Consider the following 23,582-nt stretch of genomic DNA (forward strand, 5'->3'; position numbering starts at 1 on the left):
GCAAAGACCCCGAAACATGCCTGCAAATAGATATTCTGGTTTGGCTTCTTACCCGGTCATGTGACAAGGCTCGTTAAAGGGTCAATATTAACTTTTGCGATTGATACATCCAATAAGTCTACTTCCTCTTTAAAGAGGTCATTTGCATATTTATAGTCTTAAGGTTGAAAGCAGACACAAATGTGTAGATTACCAGGATAATGTAAAGCAAAAATTCAGATAAACGATACAATCAGAGAGGAATACAGTCTAATGCCAGATTTATTGCCTCTCAGTCACAACACCAATCATACCAGATCACATGTTAATGTTTATAAATCAATCTCATCTCATACAAGTAAAATCAGCACATAATTAAAACCCACTGATCTCAGACAATGTAAGAAATATGCAAAAAAAGGAGTAAAAATCAATAAAAAAAAATTAGAAAAAAATTGTTCATAGGACAGAGAACACGAAGCATTGGAGGTTGGGCATAAAAATAATGCAAGAAATATATTAGTGGTGCAATTTTCCTTTAAAAAGAAAAAAAAAAAGTTTCAAATTCCCTGACAATACCGGCAGCCACCACTAGGAGAAGCATCTAAAGGACAGATTTAATAAGGAACTCATTCATGGCTGTACACAATGAGAGCCCCCTAGTGGTGACTACAGACATGGAGAATGTTCTCTCTGAACTCAATAGCTAGGCAAAGATGAGCAGGGGACATTGAGCTTTAGGATAAGCGAGGTTCAGCCCCCAAAGATAGGCAATATGGAATTATTCTGCAGAGATTTAGACCCAAAAATTCTGTTAATTGTCAGAGACAAAAAAAAAAAAAAAAAGTTTGTTTGAGTGAATGGACGTGTGTGCGATGCTAAAAACTTGGTGGAAGGGGGTGTTTGGGAATAAGGTCATGTGCTTAAGTCCTTTTCGCACATTAGACTTTTACAGACCGTGTTGCCCATACCAGCAGAGGGTCTCCTGACCCCAAAGTCACAGCCTTAATTAAACTGTGACAATGTGTGAAAATGGTTTATAGAATGGCAAAATGTAAAAATGGTTGAGTGTGCCTAATAAAAAAAAAAATAAAAAAAACACAACATGCACTTTTCCTAAAAGTTCCCAATCTTCCAATATTAGCGTTGCTCAGAGTAGGCGCCACATCTAGTTGGGGTTTGATACAGGGGGACATTTTCAGTGTTATGTCATCAGTGCAGTGTGTGTGTTTTAAGGTGGCTGGCTCATTTCAATAGGTGAGCCACTCCCCTACTCTGTATAGAAGGGGATGGCTGACCAGCTCATTTCAATAGGTGAGCGACTCCCCTACTCTGTATATGCACTTGTTATATTAGAGAAGGTGGATGACGGACTGGCTCATTTCAATAGATAAGTCACTCCCCTACTCTGTATATGCATGTGTATTAGAGAAGGGGGATGGCGGACTGGCTCATTTCAATAGGCGAGCCACTCCCCTACTCTGTATATTTATCTGTATTAGAGAAGGGGGATGGTGGACTGGCTCATTTCAATAGGTGAGCCACTCCCCTACTCTGTATATTCATCTGTATTAGAGAAGGGGGTTGGTGGACTGCCTCATGTCAGTAGGTGAGCCGCTCCCCTACTCTGTATATGCACTTGTTATATTAGAGGGATGGCACACTGGCTTTTGTCAATAGCTGAGCCGCTCCCCTGTGTCTATGCACTTGTTATATTAGGGAAGGGGATGGCGGACTGGCTCTTGTCAATAGGTGAGCCACTCCCCTACTGTGTCTATGCACTTGTTATATTAGAGAAGGGGGATGGCACACTGGCTCTTGTCAATAGGTGAGCCACTCCCCTACTCTGACAATGCACTTGTTATATTAGAGAAGGGAGATGGCGGACTGGCTCATGTCAATAGGTGAGCCACTCCCCTACTTTTACAATGCACTTGTTATATTAGAGAAGAGGGATGGCAGATGGGCTCATGTCAACAGGTGAACCTCTCCCTTACTCTGTCTATGCACTTGTTATTTTAGAGGTGATGGCGAACTCACTCATTTCAATAGGTGAGCCACTCCCCTACTCTGTATATTCATCTGTATTAGAGAGGATGGTGGACTGGCTCATGTCAGTAGGTGAGCCACTCCCCTACTCTGTATATGCACTTGTTATATTAGAGAAGGGGGATGGCACACTGGCTTTTGTCAATAGCTGAGCGGCTCCCCTACTGTGTCTATGCACTTGTTATATTAGAGAAGGGGGATGGCGGACGGGCTCATGTCAATAGGTGAGCCACTCCCCTACTTTGCTTAAGCATTTGCTTTATTAGAGAAGGGGGATGGCTTAGCTATTGAAATGACCTAGTTAGACAGCCACCTCTAAACACAGCAGTCACATTGTGAAAAGTTATTTTGTGCCGAGAATGGAGTTGCTAACACCCGTGACACCTAAATACTTTAGCAGATATTTGACTTACATGGTGCTTTGGCAACTAGAAAACATGGCGGCCTAGTAGTGAAAACAGCACCACACTTTGTGCGCTTTATGGCAGCTCAGACACAACCCAAGGACAGGAGGAAGCAGCCATGTTTTTCTAACCCTTAACCATTTGTTTAAAAGAGAATGCAAGTAGCAAAACAGTTCACTTCAGGCCATCCCCGGAGGGACGGGGAAGGGATGTTACATCCCCGATACAGACTGTAGCGTACACGACGCCATAAGAGGACGATGATTATCCTGAGATGAGAGATTGCTTTAATGGCTTTCTGTCCCGTCCGCGCTGTTGGATGGTAATTCACATGGAAGCTCGGTAATTGTGTGCGACATGTTTGAACCCCCCCTTACATTTCCCAGATTTAATTACAGTTTGGGTACGGATTTGTAGAAACGGTTATTGTTTGGTGGACGAAAGCTTCACAATGTGGAAATAAATGCAGCCGCTGTGTAATTAGACAGGAGGGGGGCGAGCAATAATTGTGAAAATTACAGCTTTTGGGGTGGAATGGAAAAAAAATAAAATCATTGGTTCCAGAAAAAAGGCACAATCACAGTGGTATACATGAGGCTGAAGGGGAGAGTAAGGGTCACTGGTCCCTTTAAGTCTCAAGGCCCAGAAACAAAGGTCAGAAAAACACTGGGTAGGACCCCTTGTTCCCATGAGAGGGTCCGGCAGCTGCTCATCCTCTCTCATGCTACATGGAGGTAAACGTGAAAGCTGAATAAATTACATCACTGTCTGATTACAGCCAGCATTTCACTCCGGAGCTGCATTTACAATACTTCAGGCTTCCGAGCAGAGATCTCCGAGCTTCTTTACTATCTACATTCTGGAAAGTGTTGTACAGATCCTGCAGTGATCCTAATGTATGTACACAGTGACTGCACCAGCAGAATAGTGAGTGCAGCTCTGGAGTATAATACAGGATGTAACTCAGGATCAATAATGTAATGTATGTACACAGTGACTGCACTAGCAGAATAGTGAGTGCAGCTCTGGAGTATAATACAGGATGTAACTCAGGATCAATAATGTAATGTATGTACACAGTGACTGCACTAGCAGAATAGTGAGTGCAGCTCTGGAGTATAATACAGGATGTAACTCAGGATCAATAATGTAATGTATGTACACAGTGACTGCACTAGCAGAATAGTGAGTGCAGCTCTGGAGTATAATACAGGATGTAACTCAGGATCAGTAATTATGTACACAGTGATTGCACCAGCAGAATAGTGAATGCAGCTCTAGAGTATAATACAGGATGTAACTCTGGATCAGTACAGGATCAGTAATGTAATGCATGTACACAGTGACTGCACCAGCAGAATAGTGAGTGCAGCTCTGGAGTATAATACAGGATGTAACTCAGGATCAGTAATGTAATGTATGCACACAGTGACTGCACCAGCAGAATAGTGAGTGCAGCTCTGGAGTATAATACAGGATGCGACTCAGGATGAACGCAGGATAAGTAATGTATGTGCATAGTGACAAGCAGAATTAGTGATTGCAGCTCTTCAGTACATCACAAGATGTAAAGGTAAAACCTGTAAAACTATAGTCTCTAAAAAGGGTGAACCCATTAATGACAGCTTTTGTGTATGCATATTTTAATTCCATGTACCTCTGCTGGGTCTGTGCAAATCGCTTAGGATATTGATCTTGGATTAATGGGCTGATGATCCAGCTTGTTGAAGACTCATCTGTGGCTCACATTAAAATGGAGCTTAGCAGCAAATTACTGCCGTAAATATCAACGCGTTCACACGCAAAATTCTACTCAATAATTTAAAAAGAACAAAAGAAAAAAAAAAAGTTGCCCAAGGCTCCACACCAGTTCATCATTAAGAGAGGCTTTTGGGAGCCTTAAGGCACCGCTAGGATTGTGGCTCCTCGTACAAACCCTCCCGACATCGATCTGAAACACACTTGTAATCTCCATGTTGGTCTGCAGGACGCCCGTGGCCTCCAGAAAAGTCTATAGCACGTAGTAGGGTGCAATGAGACAGCAGCAGTCAGTCTGATTGGTGGTCTACGCCCTGCAGACCATCAGCAGATGAAGAAGATGTCTTCCAGCATCGCTCGCTCTTCTGGATCCACACTGGGGGGCTCGCGCCTTCTGGCTGGTGGCTTGGAGCCGCCACTGGGGGTCGGGCTGAGGATACCCAAGTCATGGGGCTCCCGGGGCTTAGGACGTCGTCTCGCTGCAGAAATTGGGCTGATGGCTTCCAACATGTCGATGAGAGACGTCTCGTACCTAGAGGGAAAGGGGCACAGAAAACATGAATGCAGATTAGACCATGAGAATGTGGGCACGTCTGGATAAACATTATTCCACTGGTGATGTAGCAGAGCTGAAGTGGTCGTGTGCTGGTATATCAGTGCACATAGTTCAGGTGGTCACAATACACCCTGAGGATGACCTCTTCTGCCCCGTGCCAAGCTTCCTGCAGTGACCCAACTTTATACATTAAATTATGTAATTTTAGGAATACTGTAAGAAGTAATAATCCAAGTGCAGCACATTCAGGACTGCCGTCCAAGCACTAGCGCTTGGTTAAAACTGAACCGCAGATTAGATTCGTTCTCCATCATGTTTCGCTGTTACTGCGGCTCCATCAGGGGATGGGGTAAAATGTTCCTCCGCCTGTCCGGGAAACCTGGGAGCTGCAGTTTCCCAAGAAATGCAGTGCCGCCGATTGATGATCCCTGCCCTAAAATGTATGCAAGCTCCGTACAAGATAATTACAAGGAAAAGTGAACATTTCCCATAATCTAATACGTAAATGATGATGACACGTATACAAGAATCCAACCTAGATTGTACTTGGAATATCCGCTTTTTTTATTTTCTGGCCTGGTGACACTTCGTTTTGCAGTTTGGGAACAATAATAAAGCCAGGTGACCCCAGAAGCGGCCACTATGTGAGGTGGGGTGGCAGTAACTTCTTATGGCCCCCCAAATCCTGGCAGTAACCCGACAGCTCAATGTGCAGAGTGAATGAGCTGTGAAGGGGGGGTGCTATTTAATGAAAGAGCAGTGAATGGCGCCATGCGGAGACATAGGGACAGGCCCTCCAGCCCGTATATTAGATCCCACAGATCAATACATCATTTTACAGTGATAAGGAGGGCAGCACAAGCACATTAAGGGGCGGCAGTCACCGCAATCTCTCCACATTGTGCAAAGTGGCTGAAGCAGAATTGCAGAGCGCTCCCATTGTAGCTGAATAATATGATGGGCTCACTTCATACAGAGATTCGGGAGGAGGAGGAGGCCTTGTCAGCTCCAAGCCGAGAGGAAAATTAAAAACAAAACACCATGCTCGGATAAAAGGCAGGTTCCTGGAAAATAGCTGAAAAAGGATGAAGGCACTGATTTACCAGACTCCAGTCACATCCAGAGCTGCACTCGGGTTATGTATCCCACACTGTACAGGGAATATGTCAGCAGGTTTTGCTATACAATCCGAGACCAGCAGGATGTAGGGGCAGAGCACGATTCCAGGCAACTTGCTGTAGTTTCCTTACAATCAATATTTTTATCAGCAGGAGATTATCACTGCAGGACTAGGTGTCTCGTGCTTCCTAGTCCACTGCTTTGTGTAACCCCGCTCCCACCACTGTGGCAGCATGTGGAATGTACAGTATACACAGAAAGCTGCCAATCAGTGGTGTGGGCGGGGTTATACCCGGCTCAGCGTTCCGAGCACTGCTACATCTACAGCAGAGAAAACGTGGATTGTACCGAAACTGCATCAAGCAGCACAGTAAGTGACACATCGCTGGAATCTGGGTCTCTGCCCCTACACCATGCTGCTGTCAGGTTACATGGCAAAAACCTGCTGAATTAATACACAAAATATTTAATAGGGGCCTTTATTGGATTTTACAACATTTTGCCAAAAGCAAGAAAGCTAAAAACTCATGCGGTCGTTCCGTGCTCTCCATCTTTCATGTGCTACATATGCAAACGTCACCAGAGGCCAATGCTTGCTGCAGGTCTGGTGACTTAAGGTTCAATCACATGCTGCACATCATTCACATGACCACTGCAGCCAATCAAGTGCTGCACATCATTCACATGACCGCTGCAGCCAATCACTCACAGCGGCGATGTTTACATGTGCGGTCCATGACCTTTACTGTCAGACAGAACAATACCGCTGCAAGATGATGTTACAGATGCATGGGATTCAATGAGTAATGGTGATTTAAAGGGGCTGATGTCCGGCAGCTGTGGGGCGTTATCTGCACGCCCCCTACAAACCTCTGAGGAACGCTCTTTGTAAATTTAAAGGGGTCATTCAGAATATGTAAGTGAATAGTGATGAGCTTCAATACAGGGCGCCGTCTATAGACAAGAACGGCACATTTTAAGTTTTTGGCAATCCTTTAATAAAAAAAAAATTTTTCTAAATTCTGCCGCTACTAATGAAATAGTTAGCTAAGCGTGTCGGGAGGAGTATAGCACCCTGCAGCCGGGGTTATAGCACCAGGAGGACATGACGCAGCCGCCCCGCTTCCCGGACTGTCAGCTCCTGCTAATAAGATGCCATAAACATCGGAGCAGTCGTTCACAGACGCTCCTTAATTTGAGAGCCCTGAGCGCTGTCTGCACGGAATGACTGAGGGTTGGCCGCTCGCGCACCTGTCTGGGGAGTCATTCCTTATTTTTTTGTAAATGGCTGATAACGTGTCCTTTATTATGCGGCCGGCTCTGCTCCATGGCATTTCCACAAAGCGCACCGCTATCTAACCTCACACGCGGGTTAAGCAATGTGACAGGTGGCTCCGCTTTATGAGTGAGCGGCCAATTAGAGGCCAAGACTGGAGCCCGGGTAAACAATGCCGGCTGCCTGGCATGTACAGAGCGCCGCAGTGTCAGGGGTTACGCCGCGCGGCTCTGCAATTTACTGTCGGCTCTGAGCCTGGGCCGTCGCGGACATGGGTCACATGTACGGATAAGATCACAGCCAGGAAACAAGTGACGCACGACATCCCACATCTGATTCCAGAAGGAGATGGCAGCATGGCTTACAGGAGATTTAACCCTTTAAAAGTAGCTGCTGTCGGGGCCTTTCCCGCTGCGATATTTTACATTAGTGGGGACATTATTATTTTCAGTCTTTATATGTAACCTGGAAAACAAAGCTCATGCTCTAGAGGATGGTCTAGATTGAACAAAACTGTAACGAGCGCTGCTGGCCTCAGTCCTTTGAGAGATCACTCTTCTCTTAGTGATCCGTCCCCCCGCGCACAGGCGCCGTCATTGCAAAGGTTAGTCTCATCAGAAGAGGCGGCGCATGTGCTGCGAGACCGACGGACGGGGTCCAATATGGTCATTGAGCACTCGCTGAGCACGAACTACCCTTGCTAATGCAATGAACGCAGGCACTGACTGTGCCTGACAGGGGAGACCGGTCACTAAGAAAAGTGACCACTCAGGGACCAAATGGTGAGGGAAAAGGGCGAGCGCAGCAGAGCTCAGCGTCCGAGCGCAGCAGAGCTCAGCGTCCAACACCCGCCCCACTGCACTTGTGATTAATAGTTAAGGATGGATGGATTTCTCAAAAATGTCCCATGGAAATAATGCCACACTTTCACAACCACTGGTATAAACACTACACAATCAGTAAAGAGAAGGTGCCGTAGTCTGACGGTCAACAGGAAACAAGTTTCGTATGCTGTAATAAATAAAGATCACTTTTTTATTAGGTCTTGGATACTTATGTTTTTACGCCAACAAGAAACGAGCAGGCTGCGCAGCAGAGCGAAGGCTGCGCAGCAGAGCGAAGGCTGCGCAGCAGAGCGAAGGCTGCGCAGCAGAGAGATGGTTGCAAGTGTTCTGCCCCTTAATTCTAGTCTGTGGCACTGAAGAACTTGGCGCCGAGCTACAGTCACATCTTCGGTGCCACAGACTCTGAATGGTGAAGCAGAACAAACGGGCAAACTCCCACTATTCAACTCTCTTGGCTCATGTGTCCTCCCAGCAGGCCCTGTATCATGGGTAATGATGCAGCGCTGCATCAGCGGTAAGTAGACATGGACATGTTATATGCTGCTTATTGATGAACTGGAGGGGAGGCTGCGAGCCCGGCCGCTCCCCAACATCAGTGTCTGACCTTCTGGATGAAGGGTCAAAAATTCCCACAGACCCCTGCGCAATCTTGTAGGCAGTCTTTCCAGAAGAGCAGGAGCCATCATATTTGTAGAGGGGCCGACTCCATATTAAGGTCTAAGGATGTAGAGAGAGGCCAGGAAAGCTCTAGTGAATTTAATTTGTTGCTGTCCCAACACTTTTGTCCATATTCAGCTGTGCTACATGGTTGTTTTTTAAAAAAAATCTGGCATTTCCAGCGTCTGCGGCATCATGAACGTGTCTGCGGTGTCTGAGAGGAGACAGACAAGAGTTAATTATTTTACCAAAGCGATTATGATCTGTGCTATAAGCAGCTAATTCATAAGCAGCTAATTTAAAGCTCTTTGCTCCATCTTGCTGCCACCTCTTACTAATTGTGACTTGAATCGTAAATTACAAGGAGGCTGTAAAAATATCTTCAAAGCCGGCGAACAAAGAGCGGGAGCGCAACGGCGAAGGATGCGAGCAGCGGATAAAGATTAAAGCGGCGGCAGAACAATAAATTGGATGCACTCGCTGCTTTGGTACACAGATGTTGTATGACAGGAAAAGCACTTACACATGTAACAGGTGGAAAGCGACATTTCCAGGCTAAGAGTTCCTAATCACACATGAAAGGGACAATTTCATTTTCCATTAATGATGACATTGCATTCGTTACCGAGCGGCGTCCTGTAATCAGCCCTCACAATAGTCAGCACGCTGACACCATAAAGAGGTCTGCTCTACAGGACAGAAACTTTTGAGTCCTACTGAAATATGTCACTAATTTACCAAAATTCATGCAAAGACCTTACGCAAGCCAGAACTGGAGGCCGACAACGAAATACAAAGATACTAGAAAGGCAGGAACCCAACGTATCTACACTACAAACTGGTCATAGAGCGCATCGTAAAGAGACGGTATAAGGATGCAAGCCTGGGATATGTGCCACCCTGAATGGTTGAGTTTAGAGCATAAGACCCTCAGATGCCTTCACACCAAGTCTGGGATATGTGCCACCCTGAATGGTTGAGTTTAGAGCATAAGACCCTCAGATGTCTTCACTCCAAGTCTGGGATATGTACCACCCTGAATGGTTGAGTTTAGAGCATAAGACCCTCATATGCCTTCACACCAAGCCTGGGATATGTACCACCCTGAATGGTTGAGTTTAGAGCATAAGACCCTCAGATGCCTTCACACCAAGTCTGGGATATGTGCCACCCTGAATGGTTGAGTTTAGAGCATAAGACCCTCAGATGTCTTCACTCCAAGTCTGGGATATGTGCCACCCTGAATGGTTGAGTTTAGAGCATAAGACCCTCAGATGCTTTCAAACCAAGTCTGGGATATGTGCCACTCTTAGAGGTTGAGTTTATTTAGAGCATAAGACCCTCAGATGCCCTCACACCAAGCGTGAACTCGAAGTCGCAGACCTCCTCCTCTCGAATAACCACCGGGGGTTCGATAATCGAATTCTCCATAACACAGGAAATAAAAGAAGGCAACGCTCCGTTTCTTGCCTTCATTAGGTGTGCCATAGGCACTATTTGGGGAAGGACTATCCCCTTCATCGGGTAACAGAACACCAGCTCACATCTCCAAAACGCGTGGTTTACTATATACCTTTGACCACTAATAGTATGCAGGAAAGTAGTAACACTGTAGTACATAAACACGATAGGTAGTTACCTTCAAGGTGGGAAAACAGTAATGGATCCGTTTAGGGTGCATAAAGTAAGACTGGAGTAGCTGGTATGCAGGGACTGACTGAAATAATCGGTGTGCCGGGACTAGAATGGGGAAAAACAATGGCAATGTTGCAATAAATATGTAAATAAAATCATACGAGTAATAACTAAAAACCCCGAGCAGTAAACAGCCTCATATAAATAGTGCGTATATATATGTGGTCTTACAGGCGGTACCTCCAATATAGTAGAGATCAAGTACCTGTCTTATGGTAAGCCCCGGGGAGGAAGTTAGAAAAAATAACACTAAAAGAAATCCGCAACTTGTAGGTAATAGTCGCACTGTAGAAACGTTGCACTTAGCTCAATTGAGCGTAACAGTGTAGAAGTTAGGAGCGTTGTACTTAGCTCAATGAAGCGATGTGGTTGAAGTGTCCTCAGGCGGCTAATGCAGGCGCCGTCCCGGCCGGTGACGGGCGCTCGCGCGGCCTGTGTGAAGTCCTGTACGATGCTGTGCAGGACCCGCGGTGACGCGTTTCGGAAAAAACTTCGGTTTCCTTCATCAGGGACCCTGATGAAGGAAACCGAAGTTTTTTCCGAAACGCGTTGGTTTGGCTCCCACAGCGCTCCGTAGCATCATCCAGGGCACCACGTGACTCCTTAGCACGTGACCCGAACGTCACCGCAGGTCCTGCACAGCATCGTACAGGACTTCACACAGGCCGCGCGAGCGCCCGTCACCGGCCGGGACGGCGCCTGCATTAGCCGCCTGAGGACACTTCAACCACATCGCTTCATTGAGCTAAGTACAACGCTCCTAACTTCTACACTGTTACGCTCAATTGAGCTAAGTGCAACGTTTCTACAGTGCGACTATTACCTACAAGTTGCGGATTTCTTTTAGTGTTATTTTTTCTAACTTCCTCCCCGGGGCTTACCATAAGACAGGTACTTGATCTCTACTATATTGGAGGTACCGCCTGTAAGACCACATATATATACGCACTATTTATATGAGGCTGTTTACTGCTCGGGGTTTTTAGTTATTACTCGTATGATTTTATTTACATATTTATTGCAACATTGCCATTGTTTTTCCCCATTCTAGTCCCGGCACACCGATTATTTCAGTCAGTCCCTGCATACCAGCTACTCCAGTCTTACTTTATGCACCCTAAACGGATCCATTACTGTTTTCCCACCTTGAAGGTAACTACCTATCGTGTTTATGTACTATAGTTTCTCTATAAGGTCAAGCGCAGGTACATATACTGTTATATACAGTTTTGTGTCTCGTAAATTTTTTTCCCCCTTCTCCTCGGTGTGGTGAGGAGCAGTACCTGCAGCTACCTCTATCCATCTCACAAGCGCCGCTAGTGTATACATTACTGTACCTCAAGAAGTAACACTGGCCTCAGTTTTTTGGCTTCAAGACGAACGTGCCGGCCGGTATCCTGTTATGGTGAAGACAGAAACTTAAGGCACTAGATGGACCCTGATGGGTTTCCGTGAAAGTGAACCAGGACTAGGCTTGTATGGGTTCTCACAAGCATTCGGCCAGTGGAAACCACCCAGTGGTCCACGCTCAATCTATAAAGGTAATTTTCTGTTTCATTGTAGTCTTTGTCATTACAGTAAATGTAGTTCACCTCACTGTAAAGAGCCTGCACTTGGAGTATATGGCAGACAATATTTTTCTTTGGAGTAAGGAACATATTAGACTACACTACTCCATACAAAGGTGTACAGTAAGATATACCACAAAGGATGTCTATATGATGGGACACACTGCAGTCTTCTGTCAGAAGAATGGTTAGGACAACGTCCAAATCACGTCAAATGTGGGATGATTCACAAATAATCTAACGTGTATAGCTTTGTGGTAAGGGATTCTTACTAAAGTCAACTTCCAATGTGATTATCTTCTGCTCGACTTTTACGTCCCTCTTTTTTTAGGGCTCTTTAATCAGAATGGACCCAGACGGATGTAACAGTTCTCAGATATGCCAGTCCAAAACTGGGTTCCAGTCTCTAAAAGTCCTATAATAATCCTGAAGTTCTTAAAAAAATTCAACATAGATTGTGAAAAGAAAGGTGAGATCCTGTCGTGCGAATGCAGGTCTTGTCCTGCAGAGGAAGCCATCCTTTGGCATCTACAGACCTTACACATTTTCCTGTACTCACCACCCAGGTCTTACGTTGAGCCAACATCTTGAATTACATATCCAGTCACTGGCCACTCAACTCCATTTTCCAAGCCTTCTCTGAACAGCACAACTACTTGCACCTAATTCATGCTACCCAAGCCACAGACCTGGATGCGCAATTGCAGCCAGATTTATCTTTCTCCAGCATTTCAGATAAAATATACTTAGTAGATTTGGACGTGGATGAGACTAGTTCACCACCGCTCATGGTTGAACTCGCCCAGCGTCACTCTAGGTGATTGACAGTTCTCTCCCATAGCAAAAGACCTGTCAATCAACTGCAATGGCACTTGGAAAAGCCGGTCAGGGCTGAGAAAGACTAGTCTCATCCCCGGTCAGACTCAGATCCACGCCGCCTGAATCATGTAGCATGTTTCCTTTAACACTCACAAACCTGTCTCCCTTGTCCCATTTATCTGTAATAAGCCCTGGCAGATTTGAAACCTTTGATAATATGGCAGATTTGAAACCTTTGATAATACATCAACTTTGACACGATTCTAGATTTAAATGATATTTATTTTTAATACATAAACACGATCTCCCATCAAGGTTGTGGTATCTCCCTCCCACATCATCAGGGGCTGTGACCTCTCTACTGTGACTTATCATGCAGTAACATACAGACCACACTCGCCTGTCCTGCTCTCCTGGATATACGCTACATCAATGAATAACGTAGAAACACAAGGTGCAGATGATCAGATCTGTGAGAGTCCTGTACACCTCGAGACTAATATTTATAGATGTAAGAGCTAAACTTATCACTTGACAACTCGGCGCAGTGATGTACATGCTACATGGTAACTGTAGTTTCAGTGCATGCCGGATCTCAGTGCTTTACCACCCGGAGAGACGACCAAAGCAGATCTTTCTTTTAGGTGGAGTAACAACTACTGTGTGACAATGGCGTCTATCGGAGATAGGATTCATTAGGAAGCAAGAGAACAATCAGTTATTGAAATGGATGTGTAGGTAGTAGAAAAAACAAGCAATCATAAGGATTTGAGAAACAACGGCCAAGTTGTGATGGTCAGATGACTGTTCTGTTTTTTTGGGAGGTTCCCAATATGCAGTGACTAGTAGCTACCAAAAGTATCCAAGGAAGGCAACTGGTGACGGGGTCATGGATGAACATGATGCGATGGGGGAGGAGAGGTTATCTGCTCTGGTCTTATCCTTCTGGCTAGGACATTAATTTATCAGAACACACAGAGGATCACCGCTTTCTGTAAATACCATTGGGTAGTCGTAGGCAACTCAGAGTGTCCATGCTGACCCCTGTAAATCATCGAATGCACCTACAATGGGTACTTAAGAACCAGAACTGGACGATGGAAGAAGGCGATGGCACCAGGATGCTCTAAGGGAAAATAACGGCGGAGGCGGTGTGATACGGCAAAGTACTCCAGGGAAACCTTGTGTCTGGACATGTCAGTGTTACACACAACACCTACCTAGTCATTGTATGGGCCAGTCATAGCAGAGATTTTCCTTAATAGAAGTGTCTCTTCTAGCTGGATAATGCCCCTGCTACACTGCAAAATCTGTTCAGCAATAGTGAGGAATAAAGACTTGGGTGATGACTTGTGTCCAAATAGACTCATTGTGATGGATCTGTGGGATGTGCTGCAAAAAAGTCAGATTCACGGAGGCTGAACCAAGCAACGGATAGGACTTAAAAGGGGTTTTCCACTACTCGGCCACAATAACGGCCTGTGCTCACCTATGGTGCCGATGTCTGAGCAGGAGCTCACATGACGTTATATGTCGCGTGAGCAGTGGCCACCAGTGAGCTACTTCACTATCACAGCCTTCGAATAAAACTGACAACTGGAAACAGCGAGAGCTAGTGCAGCTCTCAGACGTCATCCGAATGCAAGTTATGTAAAGCACCCCACTAGCAGCCGCTGATTATTATGTCATGTGAGCCCGACAGCTGATGTCACATGAGCCCCCGCATTGCTGGAATGGCAACGGAGGCAAGTACAGGCTGTTATTACTTTACACTGAAGAATATCGTAATTGAGAATGGGCTGTCCAAGTAGCGCACAAACTCTTTAGGACATGCTGCTGAAGTCTATGCCAGATCCTACAAGAAACCTTAGGAGTAGAGTAAAAATATTACAGGATCAATACATCATTGCTGCTTCTGAGAACCTCCTCCAACCTGCCAGCATCCTCTGTCGCCTCTTCCAATAGTAGGCCCGATATAACATCATCATTGCTGCTTCTGAGAACCTTCTCCAACCTGCCAGCATCCTCTGGCGCCTCTTCCAATAGTAGAGCCAGTTACATCATCATTGCTGCTTCTGAGAACCTCCTCCAACCTGCCAGCATCCTCTGGCGCCTCTTCCAATAGTAGAGCCAGTTACATCATCATTGCCGCTTCTGAGAACCTCCTCCAACCTGCCAGCATCCTCTGTCGCCTCTTCCAATAGTAGAGCCAGTTACATCATCATTGCCGCTTCTGAGAACCTCCTCCAACCTGCCAGCATCCTCTGGTGCCTCTTCCAATAGTAGAGCCAGTTACATCATCATTGCGGCTTCTGAGAACCTCCTCCAACCTGCCAGCATCCTCTGGCGCCTCTTCCAATAGTAGGGCCCGGTACAACATCATCATTGCCACTTCTGATAACCTCCTCCAACCTGCCGGAATCTTCTGGCGCCTCTTCCAATAGTAGAGCCCGTTACATCATCATTGCCGCTTATGAGAATCTCCTCCAACCTGCCAGCATCATCTGGCACCTCTTCCAATAGTAGGCCTGGTACAACATCATCATTGCTGCTTCTGAGAACCTTCTCCAACCTGCCAGCATCCTCTGGCACCTCTTCCAATAGTAGGCCCGGTATAACATCATCATTGCCACTTCTGATAACCTCCTCCAACCTGCCGGAATCCTCTGATGCTTCTTCCAATATTAGGCCCGTACAACATCATCACTGCAGCTCCTGAGAACCTCCTCCAACCTACCGGCATCCTCTGGCGCCTTTTCCAATAGTAAGCCAGGTACAACATAATCATTGCTGCGCTATGTATGTGTAATGTTGCACTAGACCTACTAATCAGAAAAAGAATATGCTGGCAGGAAGAATAGGGTCTAGTGGCCACAAACTACCAACATGGCCAGTGGACCATGGTGCTGCACATCTTTTTGCTCACCTCTACTTGACGGGTCTCGTTAAGTCCATGTCTCGACTGTTTTGGCGCAGTAAGGGGGACTTCCACTATATTATCCTGACAAAGTTGACTGCTGCCAGCATGACTTCCAAGACATTGTTTATAATCTACAGAGATCTATTATGATGCATTGCAAACAAAAATGTTTTATTGAGATTCACAATGCTAACAAAACTGGGGAGGGAGGAGAATCCACATAAAACCTCTCTGACACATTCTCAGTACATTAAAACTCATTCAAGTCTAATGAAGAAATGTTAGGAAACCCGTGCGGTGCCCGGGCGGCAGGAAGGCGATTCTGCCTGCTCTTTCGACAATTAAACGCTTTTCGGTGTCGCTCGCCGGATGCTGTAAATTTAAATTATTTTCTAGTAAGCGTTAAATAGACTGGTTATTTTGCAGAACTGCCCTAAATAAAACCGGGATAAGTGATATTAATGTCCTATGGTCAGTATTATTGAACCTCGAAAGCAATAAAGTTTATGAGTCGATAAATATTACATTTGCCGGGTTAGTTAAGATTCTGCCCGAGTCCCCGGCGCTTATTACAGATTGTAACCACCAAATCCACAATACATTATTCATATTCGGGGTGTCACTGCAGTGATGGATTGCCGGGAGAGGCTGTCCTTTATATAAATCAACAAATAAAAATGCAAATGCTAACATTTTCGGCTACAACCTTCCCCCTGTCTTGAATGGGGAATGAAAATTTTCACATTATATCGACAGCAAGCAGAGAGGACAATTAACGACCTGCTCCCGGAGTAAGTGGGAGATTAATTTAGCGATGCCGGCTTTTATCACCTGCATATGGAGCCGCACCGGTCAATTCTGGCTACTTGCACTTTTCACTGAAGCGATAATAAAATAAAGAAACAAGTTTAATCTGACATTCCCCCTTCACCGCGTCAGGACTGCAAATGTCACAGGCTCCCCCACTCCCCCCTCTTAGCCACCTTTAAGGAAAAGTTGGACTAAAGAAAAGTTCATGGTTTGTAGAGTTGTTTTTTTTTTTTTTTTCTTTCCCTCCTCTATTCCTCGAAACTATAAATTACCTCTACGTGAAGGTTGCCAAGTGTGAAACGAAATTTGGTATTTGGCAGACACGAGGAAACTCCTTCCTGCAAAACTAAGATGCTGATTTATTAATCATTTCAAGCATAAATCTACATAAACAGGGCAGGCAACAGGGTAAATGCTTTTACCTATTCTATACGGATCTTGGAGTCACACTTTGAGTCGGACAAAACCTGTCAGTTTTGGCAGATTCGGCCAACCACCTGTTTCGTATGGTGGCCTCTTGACACGCAGATCCTCTACATTTCAGGAGAGGTCAGTCGCCGACAGATGGTTGGAGATGAAAGGCGTTGACCAAAGTAATTATTTGGCCAACATCTCCAGCGCAAGACTAAAGTGGCCAAACGATCATTCAGCCTACAGTCATCTCAGCCTTCTCTCCCAAAAGCAGTAGTTCTGATGAGCCCTCCTATGTTCTCCATGAGAAAGCCGTTGACTTACACTCTGCCCGGCAGCTAATATCTCGGAGGACAATGCGATTGGCATACCTGATTGACATCTCTCCCAATCACCACAAGACCGGTTGGCCAAACCAGTTAATATTGGCGGACATAAGTCCAATGTTTATGGCCAGCTCAACTTTATTCTCGAAATATCAAGATTCAAACACATTGCAAGACCAAAATATACATGTACGGTAATTTGCTAGCCACTCAAACCAGAAGCTTTTTTTACTGCTAAATCCCAAGTCCGATTTGTATAACATTCATTAGGATCTATGATTGCAAAGTCACACGATTATCGCAGGTTACGACAGGATTTGGGGCAATAGTTGGGTGCCATAGAACAACCAAGTCCTCAGTCATTAGATGAAAGGCATCAGTCATTTATTCTTCAATCCTTATCTGATTTGTTTTCGGATTTTCAAGACTCAATCACCTAAATATACAGAGCTATGGATGCCATTGGCATCTGTTATACTAACATAATGAAAGCAACCATCATCCCACCGTAATGGAGACCTCTACAAAAGACTCCACAGAACAATCACGGCACGATCAGTTCTCCTTTCAGTACTCGTTTCACGATAGTTGTGCAATCTTGGCAGTCTGCTTATCACCCGATAATCGAGCAATGCACTCGTTCATCAGGTGAAATGATCTTGTGGTTTACCTACACGATCATCGAGAACGATGGCAGCCTATGCACTATTATTATTTAACGGTCTTCAGCTTGATCTCGAGCCATGGCAACTTCATGGATGAACACTCCATAGAAGATCAATATTGTGCAAGCCTAGATAGGTCCACCAGGGTCTTCTCCACCATTCTCTTGATTGTATCAAGCCATCGAGTTGCTGGTCTTCACCTTCGCCTTGTTCCTTCTGTTCTTCCAACCATGATGGCCTTGGTGATCCTTCCTTCCAGTGACATGTCTGGCTTGATTTGTTCCACTTAACCATATATTACTGACTGATCTGTTTGCATCTGAAGCGTGGTCGGAGCCGCTAAATTGGATATTAAATATCCAGCAAACTTTGTTGCTGATAGACAGTCATTTAACACTGCACAAAGTGCAACGTAAATACGTGCAAAATTTTCAATGCACAGGTAAAATCTGTATTCAGTGAAGACAGATTGTTACATTACTGACATAGGAGATGGCACGTGGTGCTGATAGGATTTTATGCAAAGGAGAGGAGGGTGGAGCTAAAAGCGGAGCTCCTCCCCCTCTGGTCTACATAGAATCTTGTCTGCACCAACTGTCATCTCCTTATCAGTAATGTAACAATCCGTCTTCACTGAATACAGATTTTACCTATGATATTGAGAATTTTGAAAAAGACTGATCAGTCTAGGAGGATAAAGAAGTAGATTTCTCTGATAAGATATCTTACAAAGCTTTCTATTTTCCGGTGTACTATGGATTTGTGAAATAATAATTAAAACGACGGTTACACTTTAAGGTCCGTTGACACACTGGGTACCTTCTATAGCGTCTCTTTGTTGCACTGCCTATTGATGGCTGCTGAGAATAGGAACAGATTATTAAACCAAGGGTATGTGCACACTACGTCTTTCCATTTTTAGTTTATTGGTTTATATACAGCACTTTCCAGACATCATACATTGTGTCTTGTTGCGTATTCCTCCTGAAATCTGATTTATGATCACAGAACTCACAATTTTTTTTTAATAAAGCCCAATTGCAAAAATGATTTTAAGTAAAAAAATATACATTTAAACAAAAAAAAAAAAAATCAATTGAGCAGACGTATAACAATACTAGTGCTTAAATGAAATGTGCACAATATACCGTATCAATATATTCCACTGACTTCTAGGACAAGAGAAGCAAAAATAGCAAAATTTGTTAGCAAAGTGACCAAACATAACAAGTAGAAAATCTGAGGGTAGAGTACAGACCATGAGCACATAATCCCGATAGTCCACATAGAATTGGTCCTGTACGGACTGACCGTCTCTGTTTTACAGCACATTTCACTTTTAGGTGGTCTGAGATGAGAAATCTGCTTAGAGGAGATCAGAAAAAGAGACAGACTAATGTGTATTGCAGCTCTTACCCTTAGTACCAAACATCAGATGAACCCGACAACATTTGCTGACTCGGCCAATAGTAACGTGTACGGGATTATGCCAGGTGGGAGATAAGGACTTGGCATGTCTGATATCAGGCTGCAGATCCTTCGGGTCGGCAGTATAAGTGCACCGATGCATGGAAAGGTCGGAAGAGACGACCATTGATTGAGCCATCAATCAGTTCAGTTGACAGTTCCCTATGAGGTCCATTACAAATGCTTCCGTCAGGTTGAGCTCACTGACAGACCGTTAGTTAACTCACTCTACATCCAGCAACACAATAGCTTTAGAGGGAAAATTGTGAAAAAAAATGTATTGATATCAAATAGCAAATTTTGTTAAAAAAAAAAAATATATATAATAATAATAATAATAATAATAAATATAAATATATATATATAATTTAAATATCCAGCGGATGAAATAAGTATTGAACATTTTACCAATTTTGTAAGTAAATATATTTCTAAAAGGCGCTATTGATATGAAATGCTCACCAGATGTTAGTAAAAACCCATCCAATCCACACAGAAAAATAAATCAAACCATAGAAGTCCATAATTTAAATTATGTGTAAAAACGAGAAATGACAGAAAAAAAAAAATTAACATGAGGAAAGAGGTGCAAAAAGCCAGGAAAAGTCATGACACCAGCTGAAATCTCTAACTAGAAAGCAATCCTTTTCAGCTGGTTCAATTGATGGACTATAAAAAGGTGTCTCACTACCAAGATGCCACACAAAAAAACATCTCAGGATGGGGTAAAACCAATGAACTGTCTCAAGACCTTTGCAACCTTATTGCTGCAAAATATACTGATGGCATTGGTTACAAAAGAATTTCTAAACAACTGAATGTTTCAGTGAGAACTGTTGGGGCCATAATGTGGAAGTGGAAAAAACTATTTCACCATAAATTGACCATTTTGGGTCACGTTTACTTCTCAATGTGGCCCATAAACATGTGAACCTTTGTAAGAAAGGAGCTGCATTATAAGGTCAACTAGTGCAAAACTTACTGCATCAGTTACTATAATGGCTGTCTCACTGCTCCCCATATATACAGCTGTAACACTCGCGACAGTATGTTCAGCCAGGAAACAATTCTCTTTTAACAACCCTCTCTATGCAGACGGAGGAGAATGATTGTGACCGCCTCTGTTTTAATGCATTTAGCTGCTCCGCAGAGGGTTCATTCGGTCTCAATTTCGGGGGATTTTGTCTCTCATCCCGTTTTGGAATGAAATATTGATGAAAATAGGCATGAGGCAAAAAAAAAAAAGTTGCCACCAGCAAGAAATAATATTCCTGAATATAATTATGCTCCATTTCAAATGTAATGCATTTAAATTTATATCAAATGCCTGGAAACGGCCTCAGACGCCAATCCCAATAAGGCAGGATTATGGGATCGAGGTAACTGTTCCTGTCAATTACCGGGACTTGATTTTCAATTTATATTCAAAAGAAGGGTTTTTTTTTTGTTCCATACACGGGGAGAACGTCTCAATTTCAGGTAAGTTTCAATTACGGAGGATTTCTAGTGACAGGCAATAAACAAATAGATTTATAGGCAGAGACCCCCTTCTCTCACCTTCTCCCCACCTAGTCGTTCATGGATGACAGAAAAAGCCGACTCTGGAGATGGAGTCGCTGAATATTGATATACGTCCTAGACCTTTCTCATCATCACGCTCTGTATAAATTATGCCACATTTTGGTGACCTTGACCCAAATTACCTTTAAATTGGACTAGGACATGTAAAAGGGAGCCCGTGCCGAGGGTCCGCAACAAACGCCAACCATGATTGACAGGATGAGGGAAGAGGCAGCAAATGCAACAAAAACAGCTCAGTTATTATGTCATTACACTAATAAGGACCTGGCATCTTCTCTTTGGTAGCAACATTAGTTTTGGACGTTTGATTAAAGCGATATTAAAGAAGTGTCTTAGGTGGAGTATTAAAATACAGACTGTACAGATATCGTATACTTAGGGGATATATTCTCTAATTATATTTAACGAATAGACTGTGTTTATAAGACTGTACAGAATACAGGATATAATCAGCCTTTACCATTACCTGTAGGGGTATCTGTGCTCGAGTGATATCCCTGCAGTTTTCATCTCCGAGCTGGGACTCTTCACTACAGGCGAGGTAATGGCATCTTTTCTACATTCTGTTGGGACAAGTAGAGGAGACATAACATTAAAACATAATACTGCCCCCTATGTACAAGAAAAAAACTACTATAATACTGCTCCTATGTACAAGAATATAACTACTATAATACTGCTCCTATGTACAAGAATATAACTACTATAATACTGCTCCTATGTTCAAGAATATAACTACTATAATACTGCTCCTATGTACAAGAATATAACTACTATAATACTGCTCCTATGTACAAGAATATAACTACTATACTACTGCCTCCTATGTACAAGAATATAACTACTATAATACTGCCCCCTATGTACAAGAATATAACTACTATAATACTGCTCCTATGTACAAGAATATAACTACTATACTACTGCCTCCTATGTTCAAGAATATAACTACTATAATACTGCTCCTATGTACAAGAATATAACTACTATAATACTGCTCCTATGTTCAAGAATATAACTACTATAATACTGCCCCCTATGTACAAGAATATCATTACTATACTACTGCTTCTATGTACAAGAATATAACTATTATAATACTGCTCCTATGTACAAGAATATAACTACTATAATACTGCCCCCCATGTACAAGAATATAACTACTATAATACTGCTCCTATGTACAAGAATATAACTACTATAATACTGCTCCTATGTACAAGAATATAACTACTATAATACTGCTCCTATGTACAAGAATATCATTACTATACTACTGCTTCTATGTACAAGAATATAACTACTATAATACTGCTCCTATGTACAAGAATATAACTACTATAATACTGCTCCTATGTACAAGAATATAACTACTATACTACTGCCTCCTATGTACAAGAATATAACTACTATAATACTGCCCCTATGTACAAGAATATAACTACTATAATACTGCTCCTATGTACAAGAATATAACTACTATAATACTGCCCCTATATACAAGAATATAACTACTATAATACTGCCTCCTGTGTACAAGAATATAATGCCAATAATACTGCTCCTATGTACAAGAATATAACTACTATAATACTGGCCCCTATGTACAAGAATATAACTACTATAATACTGGCCCCTATGTACAAGAATATAACTACTATAATACTGGCCCCTATGTACAAGAGTATAACTACTATAATACTGCTCCTATGTACAAGAATATAACTACTATAATACTGCTCCTATGTACAAGAATATAACTACTATAATACTGCCCCTATGTACAAGAATATAACTACTATAATACTGCTCCTATGTACAAGAATATAACTACTATAATACTGCCCCTATATACAAGAATATAACTACTATAATACTGCCTCCTATGTACAAGAATATAATGCCAATAATACTGCTCCTATGTACAAGAATATAACTACTATAATACTGGCCCCTATGTACAAGAATATAACTACTATAATACTGCTCCTATGTACAAGAATATAACTACTATAATACTGCCCCTATATACAAGCATATAACTACTATAATACTGCCTCCTATGTACAAGAATATAATGCCAATAATACTGCTCCTATGTACAAGAATATAACTACTATAATACTGGCCCCTATGTACAAGAGTATAACTACTATAATACTGCCCCTATGTACAAGAATATAACTACTATAATACTGCCCCTATGTACAAGAATATAACTACTATAATACTGGCCCCTATGTACAAGAGTATAACTACTATAATACTGCTCCTATGTACAAGAATATAACTACTATAATACTGCCCCTCTGTGCAAGAATATAACTACTATAATACTGCCCCTATGTACAAGAATATAACTACTATAATACTGCCCCTATGTACAAGAATATAACTACTATAATACTGGCCCCTATGTACAAGAGTATAACTACTATAATACTGCTCCTATGTACAAGAATATAACTACTATAATACTGCCCCTATGTACAAGAATATAACTACTATAATACTGGCCCCTATGTACAAGAGTATAACTACTATAATACTGCTCCTATGTACAAGAATATAACTACTATAATACTGCCCCTATGTGCAAGAATATAACTACTATAATACTGCCCCTATGTACAAGAATATAACTACTATAATACTGCCCCTATGTACAAGAATATAA

The 23,582-nt window shown here is 43.0% G+C and overlaps 1 protein-coding gene across 4 annotated transcripts in view; it reads right to left on the bottom strand.

Moving 5' to 3' along the window:
* Positions 1–243: 243 nt before the first annotated feature.
* Positions 244–23,582, bottom strand: part of KIAA1328 (KIAA1328 ortholog) — a 182,899-nt gene continuing 159,560 nt past the window's right edge. For 2 of the 4 annotated variants that reach the window (XM_069747417.1, XM_069747434.1), the window contains 2 exons: positions 21,372–21,468; positions 4,090–4,722 (listed from right to left, as the gene is read on the bottom strand). In XM_069747417.1, the coding sequence (XP_069603518.1) occupies positions 4,515–4,722; positions 21,372–21,468 (305 nt within the window). In that variant the 3' untranslated portion in view covers positions 4,090–4,514. Of the gene's footprint in view, positions 4,723–21,371; positions 21,469–23,582 lie in introns of all 4 variants that reach the window. The other 2 variants (XM_069747407.1, XM_069747426.1) reach the window with 2 other exon arrangements.

The sequence above is a fragment of the Ranitomeya imitator genome, chromosome 1, assembly GCF_032444005.1.
Source record: "Ranitomeya imitator isolate aRanImi1 chromosome 1, aRanImi1.pri, whole genome shotgun sequence".
Taxonomy (NCBI): domain Eukaryota; kingdom Metazoa; phylum Chordata; class Amphibia; order Anura; family Dendrobatidae; genus Ranitomeya; species Ranitomeya imitator.